The following is a 25,088-nucleotide window of genomic DNA, read 5'->3' as shown; positions in this document are numbered from 1 at the left end:
AAGTGAAAGGACTTTACAGAGTTTAAGGTGGCAGAGCAAATGCAATTTAGGGGACGAGGCTCCGAGGCTCGGATCGAAATCCTAATGGACAAATTGAGGCAGCTGTAGCTCAGGTCATTGAATGGGTTGGCCCTTAATTGCAAGAAACGTGGTCCACATGTCCAAGTGTCCTTGTTAAGCAAGAACCTGAACCTCAATTAGTCCTGAAGGATGTCGGGGGGGGTTGCTTTGTTCGCGGAGTGTCTGCCAACATAATCCTATTTAAAGGCGTCAGGGTTGAGACACTCAGGTTGTAACCGAGCACAGATCTGCTTTTTAACGAGAGGAAAAATGTGATAGGAGTTAATCCCGGTGACCTAGTAAGTGTGTGTTTGTGTCTGTGTGAGTTTTACTGATGGTTCTGAGAATATCTCCAAAGTTCAGCGTGCGCTCGGGGCTCGCCGTCTCATGCCCGGCGTCATCAGGCCGACAGTTTCTCACTCACACACGCTGCAAAGGACAGAGAGCACGAGTGGCACAATGATATGTTTATTGAGAGGCTTTGGATAATAGAAAAGGTGGTGGCTGCTGCTGGAATGTCACAACCATCGACAAGAAACATGGACATGGACTCCCTAATCTAGACACACACACACTCACACACACACCCATACAGACACACACACACACACACACACACACACACACACTCTTAATTCCCTTCACTCGAGAAGAACTTACAGCAAAATGCACAGGACGAGACAGTATCACAGTTTCTACGAGCTCATTTCTACATGGAAAAATGTCACAGTATACACACATATGAGGGAGATTTTCTTCATAGGCACAGCAAAAGCAATAACTTGTATTAAATCTCAACAACGACAAAATAACAATTAAGAAAATAAAAACATCTTCAGGAAAACCTCTGGCTCCCAGATGGACTGAATGTTTACACTGGCTTTGAGGAACATCTGCCTCTCGCGGCTCCCCCCCCGCAGGGTCTCGAGCTAAAGGTCGCACTCATAGCAAAAGGAGAAAATGGTGTACGGGCCCATGCATAAAAAGATGGAAGGACAGAAAAATGTCTGCATGTGTTTTCTCATATCTGCTCCAGAGTAAGGAGTCAGTTCATCTGGAAACCTTCCCACTGTGTACGTCTTCATGTGATCTCTTCCTTCACATATACACATTTAGGGAATCGCAGAGCTTGGGACCAGAACATTTAATATAAATGTAATCCCAGGTCAGTCAGAAGAATGGCTATTAGAGCGTTTTTAGTCAACTCCACTGGTCCAGGTCCAGCGGCTTTTTGAAATTTACGAGTAGATAACACACAGACAATATCACGGAACGTCACTTTTTTTGTTGCTCTTCTTCAATATTTGCAATTCAAGTTCAGAAAATTCTGCGTGCTGTCCCGTCTGCGCAGAGTTCTCGACAAGTCCGCTAAATATATAACAAGGTAATCATCGATAATTTAGCAGCCCCCCCACTCCTCTTCTTGTCACGCTGACCCAACAACAACACAGAGACAGACCCTAACACTTCATCCTCACCCCATCTTTGGAAAACCTTGTGTGCAGACGCCCCACCCCCCCTGCCCCCTCCCTTAGTTTTTTCTTTTTTTTTTTTTAAATAACATCTATCATAGCAGCTGGATTGTGGGAAAGCACGGTGATGGGACGTAGCTCGCACCGGAGCCTTGTACGTTAAATGAGTGCTGCTGAGTGGTAAGCTGGTGTTTGTCCTTTGTGTGAAGGGGACACACGCACGTTTGTTTCACTAGAGAACTACGTTTGGTTGTTGTTTATTTTGTCTGTACTCTACGGGAGCCTCAAGGATCCACAGTAAAACAAGGAAGCACCGGGGCAATGAGCAGTTAGACGACCCACAAAATAACATCTTAAAAAACTGAAGAGTATTGCTGGCATTTACAGTCAGTTCCCACATGACTGCGTCAATAGAAAAACTAATCTAACTCATGACTGCTTTAAATTAGAATTTAAATGTCCCATTTTATTCTGTTGGAGTTCCATTCGTGATATTTCGCAAAAGTAACGTAGGTACCAGTACACTAAAAGCTCAATTTAAATGAACCGGAGTTCTCGTCGGACTGAACCCTGATTGGCTAAAAAATCAAACTCTCATTAGAATGAGGTAAATCTGCTGGTGGAGGTCCACCCATGCAACAAACAATACATGGTCCTGATTGGCCACATTGCAGTCGCTCTATAATGAGAGCCAATCAGAATCAATTCATGGTGTGTTGTGTTTTACTAGTTATGCTGCGTTCATGTGACATCATAGTTATCAGGTTCCCACTTGTACATGTTGATTCATATTATTATCCAAGTAACTGAGTAATGATGCTGTATGATGCTATATATATATTATAAATATTTAATGTATTTGCCTGAATACGTCTGAAAGCCAAAACAGACATGCACATCTCCAACAGCCTAGATCTGTCATAAACAACACTGCCCTCTTCGACTCTTTAAGGACATGGACAATGCATTAGTCTAAAAATGGACCCACAGAGTCCATGTTCAAACATCACAGCACACGACCCTACCGTCCATTAAATGATGGCTGGCTGCTTAACGGAGCTTTTAGGTAATCTTGGTCAAATTATATGATCATGTCATTTCTACCAGGTCCATGTGCTAATGTGAGCCTGCACTGGTAATCATATCACACAAACCAATTCAATTTCAGGTTGTCAAACTGGTTGTGAAATTGGGGACATGCACATTACTGTCACTAAAGAAATTCTGAATTTGTGATATTTGTGTAATGTGACGCCGTTTTTGTTTTTATTTGATAGAATTTCATGGTCCCGGGTCTGAATGTCCAGCTCTGTGCTACTGGCTGAAGGAGCTACAGTACCACGGTGATACTATTGCTTCACACACGGCAGATCACAATGAACGCTGGACGCTCTGTGGCAGTTTAAAAAGAAACAACACACACATCCAACACACACAGCGATGGGATGGCACTGGGTGGAAGGATTTTCAGCCAAATCGAGTCAGTTTGAGATAAAAGTTTTCATCTTCACAGCTAAAATGGTTAATCACAGTGGCAATGGCGTTATGGCTGTGTGTTATATCTTTGTGTGTGTGTGTAGGTGAGTGTTTTCCTGAATGAGAGACAGACGTGCTGTGTGCTTGTTTAGATAAGCCTGTGCCTGGATATACAGTACTGCATCCAATGTTTGAGAGTGAGTGTGTCAGCTCGGCAGATGGAGTTTGATTCTCACCACTGGGAAATCTCAATCCCACAATGCACTGGGAGCGGCGCCAAATGAGGAAGCAGAAGCAGACGCAGCAGCAGCAGCAATGAGGAACCAACACAGCTTGAATAATGGAAAAAATGTGATTTCCCTCGCTCTCCTTTCTGTTGCTGTTCCTCCTGGACCGGCCATTGTTGTGCTATCTTTCAACTGATTTGGGTCTATAGCATGAGTCGATGCTTCACTGATGAGCATAAAGCACAAACACATCTATCACAGGCGCAGTACAAAACCATTAACACCGATCACAAATGAAAACCGGAACAGACAAATCCAAAATAAAAACAAACTTGTCATTGTTAAGTCTACAGAGGAAATCATTCCAAATCTGCCCTGCTTTTACATGGGATCTCTTCTGTATTTCAGGGTTTTCCCGAATCCCCCTTCAGTCTGTAGGAATGTTCTTTGTTGGTGTGCTGAGTTGAAGAGGGACAAAGGACGGAGGAGCTGATGATGACGTTTTCCCAGCATCCTCAAAACACAGCATATCACACACAACTACGACCAGCAGTTAACATGAGGACTCAGTACAGCAGTAACCAGTAAAAGCACAAGGGTGTTACAAAAGGAACAAGGTGCTCCCAGTAAAACAGGAGGGGATGGAAACATGAGCTGCGAAAAACCATTACGACGTGTCAAAGCAAAGTGATGACATCATACTCCTCCGCCCACAGCAAGTTGGGTTCAGATCTAATAATTGTCATGGTGTATGAGTATGTGTGTTTGTGTATGTGAGGGTTTGACCGACATGTGATTTTGCAGCGAGTACAGAGCCCAATTTAGCTTTTTAATTTACTTCCATAATCAAACGAGAATTGAATGTAATAATATTTCAATAACTGCATTGTAAAACCTCAGAAAAACTATTTAAGTATTTTGAAACTGTTTATTGAAATCCAGACTAATGACATTAAGGCAAAGTGGAGCATGTGTCATTGTGTTTTTTTTTAATGCTAAAATCTGGAAATAATCTGATGTCAACTTCCCAGTATCTATGACAGCAAAATCACATATCCATCTAACCCTCAAGTGTGTTTACACATGTGCGTATGATAGCTCGCTCACAGAGACAAACAAAAAACATGTCTCCCGTCCCCTGTAGCCCTTCTTTGGCGGGGCTGGAACAAAAAGCAAGGTCTTGCCTTCCCAAATAACCAATCACAGTCCGTGGTGGATTGCAAAATAGTCCAAATAGATCGCTATGGACAGCGGAAAAAAAAGGGCGGAAGAGGAAAGCGGCTGGTTCGTTGTAGTTAAGGGTCTGTGTCTGACGTCTTCTTCGGGGAGGAGTCCTGTTGGTCGCCCCTGGTTATCGTGCTACTGCAGTCCCAGTAACTGGAGGCTGGTCTCCCAGAGGCTCAGTTTGAGCTGGGGGTCAAAGGTCGGGGGTGTTGTCAGCTCCCTGCACCCATTGGACCAGTATCCTTCACCGTGCTCCCCCTCCAGGGCTGGTGATAGGGCAGCGTGTAACACAGTGGCAGCGCCCTCTACAGGGGTCTGTGGACGACAGACACACAAACACATGCACCAGCTGAATAAAAAAAGGAATGAGAGAGTCTGCAGGATGACAAGTTCAACAACAAGTTATCGCCGCGAAAACAAAGAACGTGTGTGTGTGTTTGTGTGTGTGTGTATGAACGCCAGAGGACGACTAATGTCATTGTTTGTTAGTGTCAGCGAAAAGAAGGCTCAGGGTACATGCCTGTGTGTGTGCCTGTGTGCGTGTGTCTGCATGCATAAGTGTGCGTGAGTTTTAGAGTTGATGCTTTTTAACAATGATCTCAGTGTCAGCTGTGAGACCAGGAGCAGGTTTCAGAGCGGAGAGGGGATCACATCCTGCGAGCATCAACACTGACACAGGCATACTCTGTGTGTGTGTGTGTGTGTGTGTGTGTGTGTGTGTGTGTGTGAATAAATACGCCATAATATTTCCCCAAAATCTGTTTAAAAAAATATTGTTTCCATGACAACAGGCCGCTCCTGAGTGACTTGTTGCTCTGTTGTATCTGATACTACCAAAGATGCTGCTCAACAATATTCACCAATAACAATGACTGTGTCCTCACAAAAGGGGCTGTTGATTACATATTCTTTTTAAAGAGCGTCAGAAAATCAAAAAGCTTTCATTAATCAGTTATACATTAGAGACAGCATGTGAGCACATCACATTCAGATAAATAATATAATAAAATCATTTTTTATGTCACTTTCCTTGAGAAAGTTGCAAAGTGCAGCACAGAAAAAAAGGTTTTTTTTTCAACACAAGACTCACTCCATTGGTGGCTCATGGGGAGATATTAGCCCTTAGGAGCACTCCACATTGTATTTCAATAAAATAGCATAGGTCTAGTGGTTTTCAGACATTTAAATAAACACCTGTTACAGTTTTATTGAATTTTTTTACTTTGTGTGTGTGGATGCTGATGATTTACATGCATGAGTTTGTGTGATGCATGTGTTTGTGTATGTGGGGCAGAACCCTCCCACAGGTTGCGCTCGGAGACAAATGCCTGTGACAATCGTGGTTTTGGTCTCAAACACGCACACGTCTCCTTCCATTAAATCCCAGGGACATTAACAGCAGCCTGCGGCCACCGCTTTCAGCTATGCAGGAAATGTTTAAATATATAACACACAGTGAAGAGCCTGCTTAGATTTTTTTTTGCACTTCCATTTTTAGCTATGTGGAGGGACTGTGTGCATTTGTGTGCGCATGAATGAGTGTTTGCATTTCAAATTTAGAATATCATCTGCAGTCGAGTCGGTATTTCAGGTCACCGTGGTGACAACAGCACTGACAGACGCAGCTCCCTTCTAGGAATGCAAACAATGAATGCTGCAAAGCTACTGACATTTTTTTAGTACAAAAGTCAATCAAAGTTGATGTATGGGTGAATAAAGCAGATGAAAGTCACCACAGTGTTTACCTTCAGAAGCAGGGGGGCAAGGGCGCTGTGTGCCAGGTGGAGGGGCTTCCAGAGGTGGCAGTAGAGAGCAGTGTCCACCATGCCAGGGTCCACAGCACATGAAGTCACTGGGAAGCCTCCGTGCTGCAGCTCCTGCTGGAGGTGGGAGCTAAATACCAGCTGGGCCAGTTTACTGTGACAGTAAGCAGCATGGGCTGAATAACACTGGCTGAAGAGAGAGAGAGGAAGTGCCACAATAGAAATACAATTGTCATTAAATAAGAACTTGTCCTTGTTCAGCAAGATGAGTTTGTCCTACACTAAAAACTTAACACTGATACAATATACACAAACTAGACTAGAAAGGTAATTGAGGACAATGTCCAAACTCTGGATTCATTTTAATTTGAGTGAGAAAATCAGTTTGCATAATCAGTTGCATTGCGGAACCGGAAGTGATTAAAAAAATAAAGCATAGACTTCAGAATAAGGGCACCTATTAATAATCGTTTGAATAATCGTGATTTTGATATTATCCAAAATAATCGTGATTATGATTTTTTCCATAATCGAGCAGCCTTAAGAGTTTCCAGAACATTTTATATCTTTTATATCTTGCAAGGGTCCTTGTCTTTAACAAGCAACCTACAGTCACCATCATGATCTGCCTGTTGAAATCTGTGTGACAACAGGACTTGGGGATAAATAAAGGGAGAGTTTTGTTTGTTTTATCCTTTTCCAAAGATCCTACAGATCACTACAACAGACTTGTTCAGATTTGATAACATGTGAGAGTCTTTGCTCACAGCCATGATCCACAGACCAGCCCAATGGCAAATGAAACAACACAATGAAGACGTTGGGGCTGCTGATATTTCCGGACAGCAGTGGTGCTCTCTGGCAGGATACTGAACCAACTGGAGCCAACAGCTACTAACCCAGAAGAAACTGAGGAGCTTGTGTTTGTGATGCCAGTACAGAGCGCGAGCAGGTGAGCATGACAGGCTTGGCCTGGAAATCTTTTACCAAATAAAACAGCACAGAAGCCAAAACTCTCACTTCTCTTTTCTTGACAGGTTCCCTGAACATTTCTCTCATGTAGTTTTCAGCCGGAGATAAACACAAATATCAAATTTTGGGCTTAAAATATTCTTTCAAATGAAACACCACAACATGCGAGTGTGTGCACGTGTGCATGCGTGTGTGTATGTTTGAACCTACCGGCTGTTTAAATCATTAAGTCGGACCTCGCCAATGCGGTGGGCGGAGGAGGAGACGTTGACCACACGAGAGAAGTGACCACACTTCCCAGAATCCTTGAGTGTGTCCAGGAGCAGCCAGGTCAACAGGAAGTGACCCAGGTAGTTCACCCCGAAGTGCTGCTCAAATCCATCTTCAGTGCGGCGCTCGGGAACCAGCATGACACCCGCTAGACACAGAAAATGTACACAGAGGCAAGTCAGGCACAGAAAAATACTTCTCAGCTTTTTGATAAGCATTTATTTTAAGCATGGTGCAGAATTAAATTTACACAATCTACAAATTGTTTAATATATCAATATTTTTAAATCCTGAGCATTTCTAATATCCCTGCAGTGGTCAGCCCAGAGTTAGTGATGTGTTTTCTTTACAGCACATTCTTACATTAACTTTAAATGGCATGTTGCTTTCAAACAGAGTATGTAAACATGAAATGGAAAGCCGTCAGTTTAAGATAAAATAATATATGAGCTTTGATTACTGGTGACGGCAGACATCTTCTGTGGCTTGCTTATCAATAAGGACACAGACCTTTCCGAGGGCTTCAGTTTAGAGCAGAGTCTGACTGATTTATCTGTTGACGGTCAAATTTTGAATCATTTCAAATTTATTTTTCTAACATACTGTATATTTAAGCCATCTGACATGGCCGGGAGCGTGCATTGGTTAATAAGCTGTCACTAACTGATGAAAAACAAACATATTGTTCTTCTTCCAATACTTAAATGGGAAATACTATATGTTAAAGATTTGTCAGTGAGTCCAAGGCTGAGTTTAATACTTCAAATTCAGGTGATAGCATTTAAATTACACTGCTGTGTGGACGATCCCTATTTACCCCATTAAGTACTTTATAAACTAACAAGACATTTCCATCACTCACCATTATTGATAAGTATGTTTAGTGGCAGGCCCTGCTGCTTGAAGTGTTGGACAAATTGATGGACAGACTGCAAAGAGGCGAGATCCAGCTTCTTGAACTCGACTGAAATGGAGACACACACACACGCACGCACACACAGAGAGAAGCACATACATCAGAGCCATTGCAAAAGGATTATTTCTGCTAGTCGTTGGCAGTACGACATCAAAGAGTGTATTAATCATGAGACTTGGTGGGTTCTTACAGTAGGACACTGGCAATGCTACACTTTCTCTGTACATCTTATAAAACCCTATACTTCTACCTGAACCCCATCAATGCTCGACACACTGGTATATCAGGTATAATGTATGATAAGATACAGGGAGGAGGAAAGCAAGGCCCAAGAGTTGACATCAATTGAGAATGAAAAGTTGGGGAACACTGACTTTACTTTCACAGATTTCTTCTCTCTGGCTAAATATTACGATTGTTAATATTAAACAAGCACTGCTATTGTAAAATACTGAGATAAAGGCAAAAAGCAAATAGACATATTCTTATTTATGGCCGGCAAATTATATGGGGTCGTGGGATTTATAGGCGTGTCTGTCTTTCATGTCAGTCACATGATTGCTCCAGCCTTTAGAAGTGTGTATATTAGTGAGTGGACACGCACCGTTTTGTGTCGATTTGAGGCATAGTCATAGCCAGTACATTGTGGGTTTTGTGCTAGGCTACATCCTTTGGGAGCATAGTCATTAGTAAATCTTTGGTTTAACTTTGGGCTTGCACAAACTCTTACATTTGCCATTTCACCTTATTTTTGTTTGATGACAAAACATCACTTTTTTTCGTCTTCCTTCTTGATCTGGATTAATTTCCTACGTGTAACTCCCCTAGTTCATTCCCTAGTGTTTAGCACGGATGTAATAGGAGCACATTTCAGTCACTGAGATTTCATCTCTTTCTTTTCTTTACAGCCAAAGACAAACACATAGATCATAGAAATGCAACTAAAACATAAAAACAGTAGAATAATATACAAATTTGAATAATACAGTAAGAAATAAGCAGTATGGCCTCACTGATGATTTCTTACAACGCATTCTCTACTGTTGTTTCTTAGGTTGGCAGGTGTAATCATCGATTTACTCTACAGAAATAAAGTAACGTTGTTTTCCATGTTCTGAATAGGAAGGTGACAGGGGAAATATGCTGGGATACAATAATTTTGTATTTGAGAAATCTTTTATCAGCTGCTGCCAAAGTACCACACAAAGGCACTGCCATTTTGCAGGAAGAATACAAAAGGGCCATATCTTTCATATATCGAGAGCATAATATCTTGTTCCCCCAATGAGTGGAGTGAGTGTGGAGGGTCAAATATAATGGACAAGGACAGGAAGAGGCCTGAGAGGGAGCAAGGGGAAGGAGAGTTGATCGAACTGATAGAGGAAAAGGCCACCACCACAGAGGAGAGTGCAGCCGTCCCCGATGAAGCTTTGATAGCACCTTATCTCCAAGCCACGCCATTCAACTCCTGCTATGTGTGTGTGTGTGTGGGGGGGGGCATCTGTGTGTGTGTGTGTGTGTGTGTGTGTGTGTGTGTGAGAAAAATAAGGACAGAGGGAGAAAGCAACACAGAAGTAAAAAGGAAAGAAACACAAGCAGAGAAGTATGTGTTTGCATGTCTATGAGCATACGTTTGTAACAGTATGTGTATGCATTTAAAAATGACTACAAAGTAAATTTGAGTGTTTGCACATGTGCATTGGCCTGACGTGCCTTTGTGCGTTTGTCTGTTTGGTGCATGCTGCTCCTTTCCTGTCCTCTTCACTGGGCTCCCTTGAGGCCAGTTCCTATCTGACAGGCCAGTCATATCTAGAAAGCCCACTGGGAGTGAAACGCCATCGATCGGGGCGTTGCTGTCAGCCCAGAATTCAGATCCCAGGTACTTCTATAAAGCTAAGCTTCCTCAGCTTCAATAGACAAACGCACCCTGACTGTGTTTTTGGTCGAGAGAAACTGCCTATGGAGACGTGCACTGAATCCATTCATGACTCCTTTGAAAGTTTCCATTTATTTCATCCAAGCTGCATGTTAACGTACTTAACATGGAAGGAAACCGAATTAAAGGGTTACTTTAATCATTCAATTTGAAGTTATCAAATTGTTGCCACAAACTGGCCATACAGTGGGGTAACGGCCTTCCCTACTTTCCTTTTGCCTTCACCTGAGTTTTGCAACAGTGTGGATGGAAAAGCAAACGCAAGTGTTTCACAACTGTGTTTATAATTGTGGACACTTAATGTGATTACAAATGGCTCCTGCCACATCATTGCACATTTAGAGCAACTACAGTGACAAAAGAGACGCTGAAAAAATGAACATACTGTTCCAACTGAGATTCCTTCAATAACTCATTATACTGAGCGTCCAGATTCATCCAGCTTTTAACAAAAGTAAGATATAACGAAGGTCAAACATGTAATACAAATAAAACAATTACAATCATCAGTTAAATTTAGACAATAAAGTTAGGAATTTTAATGGATTTAACTAACTATTCTGGGTGATAAGAATTTGAGACACAAATATGTTCAAGGTATAAATAGTATCCCCTGCTTTAGCTGGTGCTTCTTTGCGAAAACTTATAAAAAATATAATGAGGGAGGACTTCCTGCTTCTTCTACCAAAAATCCCCTCAATCCACCTGGCTTTAATATGCATCATGCATCCTGATTGTCAACACAGGTAATACTAAGCCGGATTATGCCTAACTCTGATATGAAAATGCATCACTGGAAAATCCCATTGAATTTCTCCTCTGCTTCCCAACAGGTCAGAGCTCTATTACTCACATGCTCTGCATCTGACAGAAATAATAGGTGAATTTAATGTGGTCAAACCATCTTCAGAAATGTTTGAATGTGTTTTGTTTGCTTGAAACCCAACACAGTATGAAATGATAGTCAAGTCACAGGATATTCTGTATTCCTATTACAGTACAGTACATGGCTAGTTGATAAAGGTGGAGTAGGGAAAGGCACTCAGGTTCCTTGAGAAAATTGAGGACACCACCTTTAGTGACTGGGATGACCTCAGAAACACAGAAACAGGTGGTCAATCTGGAGCTTACATTGCCCTGAGAGTAGTGAAACAATTTTGAGTATGCAGAACTGGTGGAGGAGTGCTGCAGAAGAGCTGCACGCACGGTGAATGTCAATTGAAATGACGAGCAGGGGCTTTGCAAGAGAATCTCTGTGCAAAGCTGACAGCCTCCTGGGCATCACTGGTGCACACACAAAAAAGAAGCCAGCAGCAGAACTTCAGAGACAGCAGGGAAATCCCCAGGAGGGCTGTGGATCAGGAGGGTCAAGCTGTGGTCTAATGTCTGAAGTTGAAAGACCCACAACACCTGATGACCCAAGACACTATCACTGATGATGTGTCCAAGTGAATCAATAAATCTATGCTACAAATTACAGAATATAGAGCTATAAAGAGTGTGTTTTAAGGCAAGACAAAATTAATTATAGGTCATAATATGAAACCAAACTGTTCCTACACTGACTTCAGTGTCTGTCGGGGGTTTGCAGTCTGGGTTATTATCTATTTTGAGCAAATCAAATAAGCCAGCAAACATTTACTGCAGGGGTGATGACTCAATCATGACTAGACCAAAATAGTAAATGAAACTTGCAGTTGAAAGACAAGAAGCACAGGTGTAATGTGTAATATTGCCCTGATTTTAAGTAGTATAATGATTTCTTGATTGAATGGATCTAGATAAAATAATTTCATGTGTTATAAAGAAACACTGCACATGCAAACGCAAACTCACCAACACACACAGGTTGACTTGCTTCACACCGTCAATCTAGGCCTATAGGTTGCGGCAAAGTGTTACTGTCAAGTGCACCGTGACTAAAGTTAGTGGACAGACTGCACTGCCTGTGGCAAAAATACACCCAGTTTCTGCATGTGATGTGTATTTGTATGCAAATGTGTGAGTTTATAATTTTACGTAAAATAGTTAAAGCCTCATTGACTACAGCTCACTTGCAGTCTAAAGTGATTAGCATATTCCCACAAGATTGTACTTGAGGTTTTCTGGGCCTTATACCTTTGTTTCACTCCATTATGGCACCAAATGGTACCAAAACACCTTCACATATTTATATCTAGTGACTGTTAGATAGAGAGAGGGGGAGATGAAAAGTACATATCTATATATACACTTGAGTTAGATGATTGGTGCAATGCTATAGCTCTCAAAATACCAATTCTTTGATAGGAAATGTCGATATACCAGCAAGTGGAGGTGATTGGGCAGCTAGTGTGGTTGTACATCAACATGGCTTGGCAGCTTTTTTTCACTAGACTTCCATTTCCTGAATCTCGAAGGTGGCCTGTCCGGCTTCAAAACAGAATAAGACTAATGATTTTTCCTTTAATTGCATTAAAGGTGATTCAGATGACCAGTCTCTATTTTCTATTGTTTACAAAATATAAGGATACTTTGTGAAATTAAATTATGTGTATAGTGACAACCAGTGATGCCGGTAACGTGTTACTTAGTAACGCACGTGTTACTTAGTAACGCACGTGTTACTTAGTAACGCGTTACTCTAATCTAATCTGACCACTTTTTTCAGTAACGAGTAATCTAACGCGTTACTATTTCCAAACCAGTAATCAGATTAAAGTTACTTGTCCAAGTAACCTTGGGTTACTATTTCGGTATTTGTGGTTAAACCGCTGGGCAAGTCCTGCGGCTGGGGGAGCAGTCGCCCCGTCGCGAATCTACTTTTGTTTTCTTGCCAATCGCCATGATGATTGACGGAAGAGTTGCGTGTGTGTTTCCTCTTTCACCATGACCTGCCAGGCCTACAGCCAGAAAGTAAAATATTCTATTATTTTATATTTTGTTCATATTACTGATTTGCTTTTTTGTATTAATGAATTGCCTTGCGGGCCAGATCAAACTGCTTCACAGGCCACATATGGAGTGGAGGCTAGGCGTTCCACGCCCCTGATGTATATTATGAGCAATCTCCCATTTCATAACAGACTAATGTGCAAACGCTAGGAAAGATGCCAAAGGGTGTTTGGACAGAGATGTTTAAAGCTCCTGCTTCACATACTAATGAGAATCCATTACTGTCGCATTCAAATATGCGCACACACACGCACGCATGCACACCCACACGCCAACACATTCTCATTCAGTGCACAAGCATTTGGCTACAGACACCCCTCTTGTCCCCTATGCCTCAGTGCCTGCCAATTACAAAAGAAGTAATCAATTCCACCACGGCCCCGTCCAGGGAAATCGACTTCAATGACACCAGCTACATGGCTGCTGTCTCTGTACCTGACAGCCACTTACACACAAGCAGGGACCCAGCCACCCATCTTTCTGCTGCTCTCCACTGCGAGGCCGGGCAAGACGAACCACTGCTTGCTTCCCAATTGGCAGCACTACATGTTACATCATATCTAAACTGTATCCAACTGTACCAGGAAGAATGACAGCATGTATTTATCCTGTCTAACTGATGCATAAGGGACAAGCGTTCGTAAGTGCATGAGGCTCAAGTGGAAAGAATGTGAAGAAGAGGAGAGTTTATAATAGCTTACAGTATGTCTATAGGACGACAGCAAAGAAAAAGAACGAGTGCAGCTTACAGTTTTGATAAATAGTGACATCAAGTGACGAAAGTAATAATAGTAAAGAAACAGCTGGTGCTTTCTCACTGCATTTAAGGAAGCTCCAACCTTTTCGCCATTTTGTCACTGCCTCGGCTCATTGATGCCAGGCAATGACCCCAGCTTGTCATCGAAGGTCCAGTTTGTAGGATTTAGTGGCATCTTAATGGTTAGGTTGCAGATTGCAACGAACTGAAAAGCCCTCCCATCACTCATCCTTTTCTGTGGGAGGAGAGGTTGATGCAAGAGGAGTGCTGGGAGGTGAGGGGACGGTGATGTGAAAAAGATTCCAGTGATGTAAAAATGAAAAAGGCCCCCTCTAAAGCCAGAGTTTTGGTTGTTTGTTTTGTGATGCTGCAGAAAAATTGTGGTCCAACATGAAGGACTGAAGGATTTGAAGAGCTCATTCTAATTTAACTAAATTACAACAAATCAGGTGACGATACTCTGATGAAAGCATAATTATTAATATTATCTTAAATTACTGTCAATAGATCCCCCAAAATCCAATTAACTGTGCTGTTACACTTTGTTTTGATTCTCCATATTTGCTGACATCCTTCTTGCTGCGTTCACACCAAATGCAAAATGATATTTAGCCTCACTTTAATTACTTGCAAGTGGCATCAGGATCATGGCAAGGTCACCCCCTTTGCCCGCCATTTACTTCCAATCTGAGCGAGGGAGTAGGCAAATAAAACATCTACTTCCTGTGGTGAGGCAAATCGGCAGTCTAGCTGTGGAAGGAGTATAACTTTGGTGAACTTTACCCAGTGACACCCTAAAGTTGTGTCTTTTTGTGTCTTTGTATTGACTTTGTATGAAATCTCATCACGCAAAGAAGTAGCCTCACGTTTGGTTTGGACGCACCAATCGGTCTCACGATCACAATGCCAGTGGTTTTAATATTACCTGATGAACAGTGTTCTCTGTTGACTCTACAGACATTACGGTGTTCGATTAAACTACGCAGGAAGTAGGCTAAACTAAGGACCTCTTCAGACGTAATGATCATACCTCATTAATGCAGTGGTATAAATCTTTGAGCATCCTCTGAGTTAAGAAGCTGCTGACAAACCCTGCTAGGTGGATTAGACTCCAGGATGTTTTGTACACAGAAAGATAACTCACGAAGCATCTCAGTCAGGAGACTACGGTGGAATTGATGGTGCTGTGAAGGTCAGCTGCATCCATTCCTCAACATGTGAGTTACAGAGAACACTTTAAGGTTTCGGTAATGGATGGTAGTACATTGCTTTGTGGCTATAATTTGTCTCTTCTCATATGCATCTCTTCGTCTGCACCTCTGCCCTTTATCTTCAAACACTGGCATACAAAAACAAACGACATGTACACAAAGGTTTAGTGTGTTTGTGGGTGGTTGTGTGTTAGTTCTAAGGGATGTTCGCAATGTTACCTTTGGCCTCTTTATACTCCTCACAGATCCTTGTGACGGCTGCCAGGCCCTCACGCTCATCCCTCCCACCTGAAGAAGAGACACACACAGATTAATACAATGTTTGACAAGCCCTTAGAGGCTTTTATACAATAATAGTTTTTGTGTCTTTTGTCACTCAGATTTTTAAGTATATTATATAATGATTCAGTGTTTAGAAAAACTTTAAAATGTTAAAGTAACAACAATATGTTTGTACTTTAACATCAGATACAGTACATTAGATAATTTAATATTTTTATCAGCTGCAAATGCCCGGGTGTGAGATGCCGTCATTGACTTGGACTGTTTACAGAGAACGTCTGCATACAAATGAAATATTACATAAGATAAGAAAGAAATTGGGTACAAATATAGGGAAGAGAAAGGGGAGGATGAGGAAGATAACGGGGCTTGTGTCTAAATTATTATTTTATTGCCAACAAATGATTGCTGACAATAAATCAATTAGATGATCCAGTCAATTCAGTCAATCTACAAACATCAGTTAAATATAAACTGTTCACCACTTCTCAAATGAAGTCAATCATTACACATACAAATGTATACCATCACACACACACACACACACATGCAAACTCTCTTCCTATTCAAACTCATTCACACAAATAGCCTCACTCTCATTTTCTCTCTGCACACACAAACACACAGACACACTAATCTTGGATTATCACGCAGGCCTTTTCAAGGGCACAGCATCATTTACCCTGATGCACTGCGGTTCAGGCTCGATGTGGCTCTTCAGGATGACGTGTTACAAGGGTAACACAAATGCACATATTCAGGACAGACCCACACAGATTTCACACACATACAACTGTTTTCTTTCTTTACACAAATAGCTGTTGTTCGAAAGGCCTCTCTGCTCATGAACTGGCACTCAATGAAAATGTTGCATATCCTTACATTTCTGCTACTGGTAAAAGCTCTCTATTAAAATAGCTACTGATTAAAAATATGCCCAGAGGAAATCATTGCCTACTAGATATTTTTGGGCTTGGGGTTGAAAACATAACCTAATTTTTTCACACCAAAATGTCTGCAAAGTTGATACAGAATAAGAAAGTTACAAGTATACTTTCCAATATTTATAAACTAGCTAAGGCATCAGTTCAATCAAATCTTACGTGCAACACAAAGTGCACAGAGCAAATAGCAAATGCACTTGCAGCCTTCTGAGTGAACATGGGAGTGTTGGTCTTAGTACATTTTTGACACATTGCTAAATTAAGGCAGTGGACAGCTTTTGATAAATTTAACTGAGTATCTTGTATTTTTTTTCTCTGTGGACTTTCTTTATGGCTGCTGCTGTCACCTAGATGTCTGTTTTGGACTGTTGCACCTCAGCAAAGTCAAATTCACTCTTGATACCTGGAAATCCATCATTAAAAGCCAAGGTCTAGGAGATGGCACTCAAATTGGTTTATCGCATGTTACGCCCAAAACAGTCTTATAGAACATGTGTCAAACATTGGTTCGACACAGTCTGACATACAATCATATTTTCTAATAACAACCGCACATAAAAATGACCTAGCGGTGTGTCGGTTTCTTGTCCTGTGATCTGATGAAGAACCTTGAATTTGAAAAATTGTTTGATAAAACAGTGGGTTCATTTTATGACAGGATATCATGTTGTGTGCTGTGGCTGCTAACAAAAGCAGAGAAATCATTTGTCTGGCGCTTTGATCAATCTGCTGCTAATCTATACGTGAATGATTGGACCGTGCGGAAAAACAAGCGTGCAACTTGGGGCTGTCAGTGAGACATTATTCAGGTTTGGTGGAGCAGACTGATTGCTTTGCATGACAAATGTATTTATGAATGAAGAAATGAAATGAAGAAAGAGGGAATTATTTTCTACTGTGCTGGGAGGTTCAAAATTAATTATAACTCATAACTTATTTTTTGTGATGGGTCAAATTTTAGTTTGTCCCACAAAAAGTCGGTTTCAGTTTTTCTGATATCGAAATGTTTTTTGTTAAATGATGAAGATTATAAAAAGGCAGCTTTTTGAGTGAATATCTCAGCATTTACAAAACCAGGCTTATAACTGTAAATGGATTAGAACATTTTCCCATGGAAAACATCCTAACCTGCTTGCCTCTTGGGTAATGGATCAGGAAAACAATCATGCAGCAGCTTGACTGATAGTTCACTGAAGAAATTTAATTTCGTCGTATTTAACCAATTTGGCCTCCAGAGACTTTTTCTTCCATGGAAGCAAATGTGATAACAGAAGACAAGGATGGGTTCCTTTGTACGTCCTCTTTATTGATCCCACATATCACAATGTGTCATTTCATGAAAAAACCTAATCCAGCTGCTATTCGGCGTCTTTGAGAGGCTACCGGAATTTATTATCATGAACTTTTCAACTCTGGGAATTAAAATGGGGAAATGGAATCAGAAGAAATCTGTAAATGTTGATAAATGTACCTGATTTAAAACTCCATCAGTACCCTTATCACATCAGTTATAGTAGCTGAGACAATGATAACTGATCTATCCATGTTTTTCGGGGGGAAATAAAGCTCTTTGCATTACAGTAAATGTGTGTAAACGATTAACAATATATTAAAGTACAGCTTCAAACAGATTATAATTTTGTTTGTATTATCTTTCCTACACAGAATAATTAAAGTGTAATTATTTCTCTTAAATATATTCCCTTTCAATCAAAACCCATTCTAAAACACTTCAAAGCAAATTGCACACTGATAAATCTCCATCTCTGGCATTTGCCGGTACACGGGCTCAAACCATTAACTCCCCTCACGCAAGCACTCTGCTCCCACTCCACCTGAAATATGCATCCACTCCGTTACGAGAGTCGGATCTATTTTACCACCAAATATTCTCACTTCATGAATTATCTCAAGAGGTGGGGGGGAAATTGAAAATGGAGATAGACTCTTTCCTGCAGGATCAGCTTCAATACACACGCAACTGTCTGTGTCTATCACGCACACTTGAAGTTCTTCATGTATTGATTCTGTGTGTGTGTGTAATCATACAGAGCACAGCTCTCAAGTCTCGTTATCTTCTGCTCAAACCGTCTCCAAGGATACTCTGACACGGACTTGGTGGTGTACTCAGAATGAATAAAGCTTGACTTTTCTTCAAAGTTTTCAAACTCGTGAACTGAATGGCAAATTCTGTCTCACCCTGGCAGCCAAACCACATTAAAACATATTGCTGTACTGTGCACAGCATATTGAAGCAGTAATGTACTGCACCTTAAGTGGGTATTTTAAGAAAATTTATTTAAAAAAAATTTTATTTGTATTTCAGGAATCATCGCAAAACAGTGATGTGAAAAGCTCCCATAAAGTCAAGCCCCTCCACTCCTTCGACCACCTCCCTTCCATCAACACCAATACCACAAAACAAGACTAACATTTTATTATCGGCACATAAAACGGTTGGACAATAAATCCTTACATCCCATGAGAGACCCTGTCACATCCAGATATCGACATTAATCGATACTCATTATTTTCTTATCCGAGAAAAACTTTGGGGCCATGTCTTTGTAGATGCAACCTAAGTTAATAATGTTTCGGTCCACTGTGGAGACAAATTGCCCACTATGGATTTGTGGTGTGTGTGTTGTGTGTCACATTCAGGCAACAATGCTCCCTCCTAAAAGAGAGGCTTCTTCAGTTGCCTGAATGTTCATTTTCTGCCTGAACATATGCTATGTAGAAGAACACAAATCAAATAGTCATATTGCTGTAAAGAGTGATTTTAAGGTAAAATTTAGTTTTTCTATTGTCAGCCAACATGTATACTCATATTGCAAAGCCCTGGCAAATATTATCATATTTTAACTTTTCGAGTAATCCGCAGAAAACCCACACTGCCGCAGGGAGCACATGTATGTGCACTCCAAACAGAAAGACCCTGGCCTCTGTGTCATTAGCAGAGACCATGTGCTCTCCAAGGTGCTGAATCAAGAGTTCACACCGTTTCACAAGGGCATCTTAAACTCCAGCCTTCATTACTTTACTGTTTAATTGTTCAAACACAATTAACAATTGTGCATGAGCAACATTATCTTCCAGTTAATTTGCATTTGCAGTCTCTGGACAGGGAGTACAACCTCTCTGCAATGTGTAAATAAGGTGATCCAACTCAAGTGGGTATTTATACAGAATGTAAAATGTAGCTGTTGTCAACAAGTGAAGTACTCCTCATCACAGCTACCACAGGGAGTTCAGTGGTTTAACATGATGATTGAGTTGAGCTGAAACCAAACCATGTGACTGGACAAATAGAGTACAGAGTCAAACTTGATCCTGATAGCTTAATGGGCACAGCAGAAACGACACCAGTCCCTACGGGACGCTACGTTTGAGGAGATGCTAATGGCAGTTAGCTCAGCTGCCAGTTCTGGGTCGTTGCTGAGAGAGATGTTAGAGGAAAAATGGAAAAATGCACTTCCTCCAACCACAGAACCCTCCAGACAAAAAGAAAAATACAATACAAACAATTAAACACATTGGAATCTTACCACCAATGTGTCTCCAACAAAGATAAAGCTATAACCAGCTTGTGTGAAGCTTGTTGGTTCATCATGATAAAGGATATCAAAGAAACAGTGTCAATGTTTTAAGAAAAACTTTGACAAATAGGGTTGCTACTGTAATAATAATTTCACACTTATATTTCTCCTAAACCTGTAACTAAGAAGAAACGTCTGAAATGCACAAAAAATATCAACATATAGTCCAGAGCGTGTGGAAAGAGCAAACTATACATTCTCCGACTGCACACATGTGTACATGATCGCAGCATTCATCCCTCTTTAACAGTGGAATTTATTTTCATCAGTTTCACCATAGGGCAACAAACACCCACTGATATCACAAGTGGGATTATTGCTCCAGCTCACTGGCATCAACATCAAACCCTAAATGCTAAACAAAACACTGCTGCTCCTTCACAAGTGGGTGAAGGAGCTGAACTGTTAATATAAGTGGGAGACAGGGATGACATCATAGGTACTGATCTTGATCAACATATTTTAGGAAGTGGCTGCAGGGAATAAAAGATGAGGGAGTGATCAATGTAGTACATCACCTTGGTGAGAAGGTACAAGGTGGCACTTTAAGGAGGAAAGCAAAAAAGTGATGCACCATATAAATGTATACGACATAAGGGGTTCATTCATTTGATAATGTCTGTGCAGTCCACACACACACACACACACACACACACAATCTCACTCTCTTCATCTGTTTTTTTATATCTATTACGCAAATCCTTTGAAAAGGGCAACAATGTCCAGAGTTTGGTTATCACAGGCTTTCATTAATAATTCTATTTAAAATTAAAGCTGTCCTTTTTTACCAACACATTTAAAAGATAAATACTTATACTTTGTAGGTAGTCAGTATTTTTGTGTTCTGTAAAATGATGACGTTTCTCACATACTACAAGAAATTCAGTCCATTCCTCTCTGAGACTTTGTTGGGTCTTTTGCAAAAGCAGATAGCACTGAATATTCAACAATAACCATGGAACAATACAAGACCTTGTTTCATGCAAAACGTAAATTTGCATTTAACACTCAATTTGATATTAACCTTTAAATCCCGACAGAGCTCAAAAATCATCTCACAGTTTAGTATCACATAATTTCTAATGATGAAAACAAACCTTGAGACGGATCAGCGGGGCGTCGAGAGGCATCTGAATGTGCCACTGACCTTCTGATACTAATTAAGGATTTCTGTTAGCAACAGGCTTTTACACAGATGATTCCTTCCACATTTTGGTTCACTGTACAATACGAATTGCTTTAGTATGAGGGTATATCTCTGGAGCCATTTATCCTCGCTGTCGCTCCACCAACAGAGAGCCATTTTCCTTCAACTAAACAGGATGTATTACATGATACATTAGGACACCATACAAAGATAGGCACTGCATCGAATAAGGTTGATAGTTCTGACTACTGCACTGGACCTGAAGATTGTGATACTGGTAATAATACCATCAAGATATTACAGTGGCAATGAAATTAACGAAATTAATTATTTCATTCATTTTCTCCATTCAAGCGGGAAAGACTATCACCTGTCAAACTGAAAACACACAACACTGTCAGAAACTCATCTGCCTACAAACCAATCAATGTCATGTAGGCCGACACAATCCATGTAAGCGATGATGACAGAACGTACGTATGTCATACAAAATCCCTGAATTGCAATCTGAAAGTAAAACTAATCGCATCAAATGGAACGAAGAAACGTCATAACTCTTAACTACAATCCCTGTGTCGTTTTCAAATTGATTGAAAGGGATTCAATTAAACGTGCTGACATTTCCTACTACACACAGCCTGACACACGTCTTTTCGGTTCTCCCTGTGCTGCCGCTGATCATCTAGCTGAAAACTCATTTAGGCCCATTTAGCAGTGATTAAGGGCGTTTTCACTATCATCTCTAAGGTTGCTATGCCACCAGCTTTACACCTGCTTAAGCTGTGAGCGGGTTGACAGATTGCCTTGTCAAGCTCACTGCTGTGGGCAGGTGGTTATAACCTGTGCATAACTTACTTTTATGGATGTAAAGTCAAATTATTCGGAATATATTAACGTATGGGGAGAGCGTGGCCTAGGGGATAGAGCGGGTGTTCTGCAACAAGAAGGTTGCCGGTTCGAATCCCACTCTTTCCCATCTGCATGCCTAAGTGTCCTTGGCAAGATACTGAACCCCTAAAATGGCCCCTCATAAATGCTGAGTGTTCTAAAGATGTAAGTCGCTTTGGACAAAAGCGTCAGCTAAATGACATGTAATGTAATGTAATGTATCAAATCAACCAGCAGGCTCAACATAATCACAATTTTATTCGAGAAAAAAAGATAACTTTTCTGACAAAAACCAACACAGGTTAGGTTTAGTACACTATTTTATAGATCTATTGAGGTTTTATGTTAAATGCTGCAACAGTTATAAATGTTTTGACATATCTATTTGTCTGAAAAGCTGTAGTTCATCCACACAAATCCATGGTTTTCAGCCCGATATAATATTTTCTCCTCATAAATTCTCAAGGCTAAATATATTACGAAGGAGAAAAGGCTACTCCTCCTCAAAGTATCTTTTATAAAGCAACGAGAGAATGAGAGAGAACTTACAAAAGGGTTTGTTTCTCAGAAAATTGAGGGAGTCTGCCATTTGAAGAACAATGCTCACCAACCAACGTTTTTTCTTTTCTTTTATCTTCTTATCGCCATGCTTTTTTGTTTCCATAATTTATGTGTTGTTCCATGTTTTATTGCTTCCTCTTTTTTGTATTGTTTGTTTAAAAACTGTGAAGCACCAAAGGTTATCATTAATATTTCCATTTCATTTTTAAGTGAAAAGAAATGTGAGTAAGCCTGAGGGGAAATCTCTTTGACATACACATGTGTTTACCCTGTATCTCCTGCCATGCTTGTGTTTCTCATTTGTGTAGCGGTCTCATACTGTACCTATGATAACGTGCGCGCCCAGTCTGGCCATGTGGCGGACTACCTCATAGCCGATTCCCCTGCCCCCTCCTGTCACTATGGCAACCTTGCCATCTTGTCTGGGCATCACTGGCAGAGGCAGAAGAGGACACACAGATATCAGGGAGAATGTCATTGGACAAGGAAGCTGCTTCAAGACGGGACGCTTTTTCACAACAAGAGAAGTCCTTGAAGCTACCCTTGAAGATAGTGTGGAAACCTGGAAGTGACTTTGTTTAGGTTTTTAAATTCAGGTTGTACTGTGAAAGGACTTGTCTTAGCTTTCTTAAACGATGTTGAATTGAGTCGCTTGTGTGTTCTTAAATCACCGGAATACATTTTTTGTGTCACTGCTAATTTCTTGCCTCGTTCCTCATTCCTGTCAAAGAAAAAAACTTGGATACAAAAGTATGACGTCATATTAAATTTAGCATAGTATAGAATAATTAGTATAGAATAGAATAATAATAATATAACTAGTATAGTATAAGTATATAAGTATGAAGTCATATTTTCATGTATGTATATGATGATGACCTCGTTGCATGACATGTGATCTGTTATATAGATTTAACAGTAATTTGTCACTGTAGGTCTAATATTCAGAAACACCTACAGAGAACCAGAACATTCATGAGAAATGAGCTGCAAAATATATCTCTTAATTGATTTGTTGACGTCATTGTGAAGCCTCATCATTGACCTGTGGCTGTGATACGTTCTGTCCTCTCGTGAACAGCCACCACCGACCAAGCCACATTATAAAAAGAGGTTATTTAAGCCGACGTAGCTTGCAGAAAAACGCAGACACTTTTAAAACGATAATTTAATTTTACAATGAACTGCTAAGCTGTTCCGGTGAATTCGGCTGACATAAGACACCAAACAGAGGCTAATGTCTCTAGTGTTTTGACTCCTTTCTCTCTAAAAACTAGCTAACGCGGCTAGCTTAGCGTCTGACACACGTTCCAGGACTACGGTGACAGCCCGGGTTAAAGAATGGCTCCAACAGGCACAAAGTAACGTAACGACGCGTAACTTACAGGCTAATGGCCGTGCATCACTCACAGTACAACCTGACAGGGACACAACACAACAGTGGGTGAACCATAAACTGTGCGTAGAGGTGAAGGAACGCAGCAGCACAGCGGACAACTTTATCGGGATTGGAACCGACCTGGCAGCCGGAACGCTCTCGTGAAGAGCTGGAGCAGCAGCACCTTGACCCCGAGCAGGTAGAGTCTGAGCACCGGGAGGAGACGAGACCGGAGAAAGAACATGTCTCAGGACCTGAGGAGGAGAACAGGGGAGCAACTCACTCTAAACGGTACTGATCGGCCTGCGGGACACGTTCCAATAGGAAGTCATTCAACCTCACTTACTGCAAAGGCATCACATCAGTCAATCCTCCGTCGACACTTTACAAACGCAAAGCACTGAATATTTGTGTATTTTGTATTATAGTTTGTTTTTGAGAAACTGGACATCCTATTCTATTATGCACTAGTTTTTTTTTACAGTTTTTTAATTTTATTCTGTATTTATTCTGTATTTAGTGTTTTTAAGAGGTGGGGGTTAAAGGGATAGTTCAAGGACTTCCTCCACTGTTGGCCGCGAAGACCGAAGACCCTTATTGCTGTTTCCTTGCAACAGCTGAAGTTGGACACTACGAAAAACGTTTAATGACCCTTGTTTTTTAAAACATTTGCAGTATTAGCTGTTAGGTTGAAGTGAAGCGTGATACTCAAGCGTTGTACATCTTGTCAGTGAAGAGCAATGAATCCTAGGATCGATTGGGCCGGGAAAGGATCAACCTGCTTGATCCTTTGTTTCTCTGGGTCAAAAGGACAGAGCCCTCGAAATGTGACTGCCTTGTCGCACTGCTCTAAGGCAGAGGTCTTCAACAGGGGGTCCGCGACCCCTAGGGGGTCCGCGGAGGTACTGCAGGGGGTCGCGAAATGTTTGGTAGATTAAACAATTTTTTTAAATTTTTTAAATTTTTGATTTATTTTCTAACAATTTTTTTTCCACAAATTTAAATGTCTGTAAATACACATTAACATGCATCCAACATATTGTGAGGCTGATATGACCCTCTGCTGCAACC

General features: G+C 40.9%; 1 protein-coding gene across 2 annotated transcripts; it reads right to left on the bottom strand.

Moving 5' to 3' along the window:
• Window positions 1-512: 512 nt before the first annotated feature.
• On the bottom strand, window positions 513-24,351 carry LOC133967460 (dehydrogenase/reductase SDR family member on chromosome X-like). Of its 2 annotated transcripts, XM_062402923.1 has the most exons (7): window positions 24,159-24,350; window positions 22,964-23,071; window positions 15,438-15,506; window positions 8,327-8,428; window positions 7,405-7,612; window positions 6,205-6,412; window positions 513-4,774 (listed from the first exon to the last, which is right to left on the bottom strand). In XM_062402923.1, the coding sequence occupies exons 1-7, from the start codon at window positions 24,259-24,261 to the stop codon at window positions 4,595-4,597; spliced, it is 978 nt and encodes a 325-aa protein (XP_062258907.1). In that variant the 5' UTR covers window positions 24,262-24,350; the 3' UTR covers window positions 513-4,594. The 2 variants fall into 2 exon arrangements, with proteins under 2 accessions (XP_062258907.1, XP_062258908.1); XM_062402924.1 differs by lacking the exon at window positions 22,964-23,071 and having other exon boundaries at window positions 24,159-24,351.
• Between the last annotated feature and the right edge of the window lie 737 nt (window positions 24,352-25,088).

This window comes from Platichthys flesus, chromosome 13 (genome assembly GCF_949316205.1).
Source record: "Platichthys flesus chromosome 13, fPlaFle2.1, whole genome shotgun sequence".
Lineage (NCBI taxonomy): Eukaryota > Metazoa > Chordata > Actinopteri > Pleuronectiformes > Pleuronectidae > Platichthys > Platichthys flesus.
Note: the sequence above shows the minus strand (reverse complement) of the source record. Positions and strands in the feature narration are given on the sequence as shown.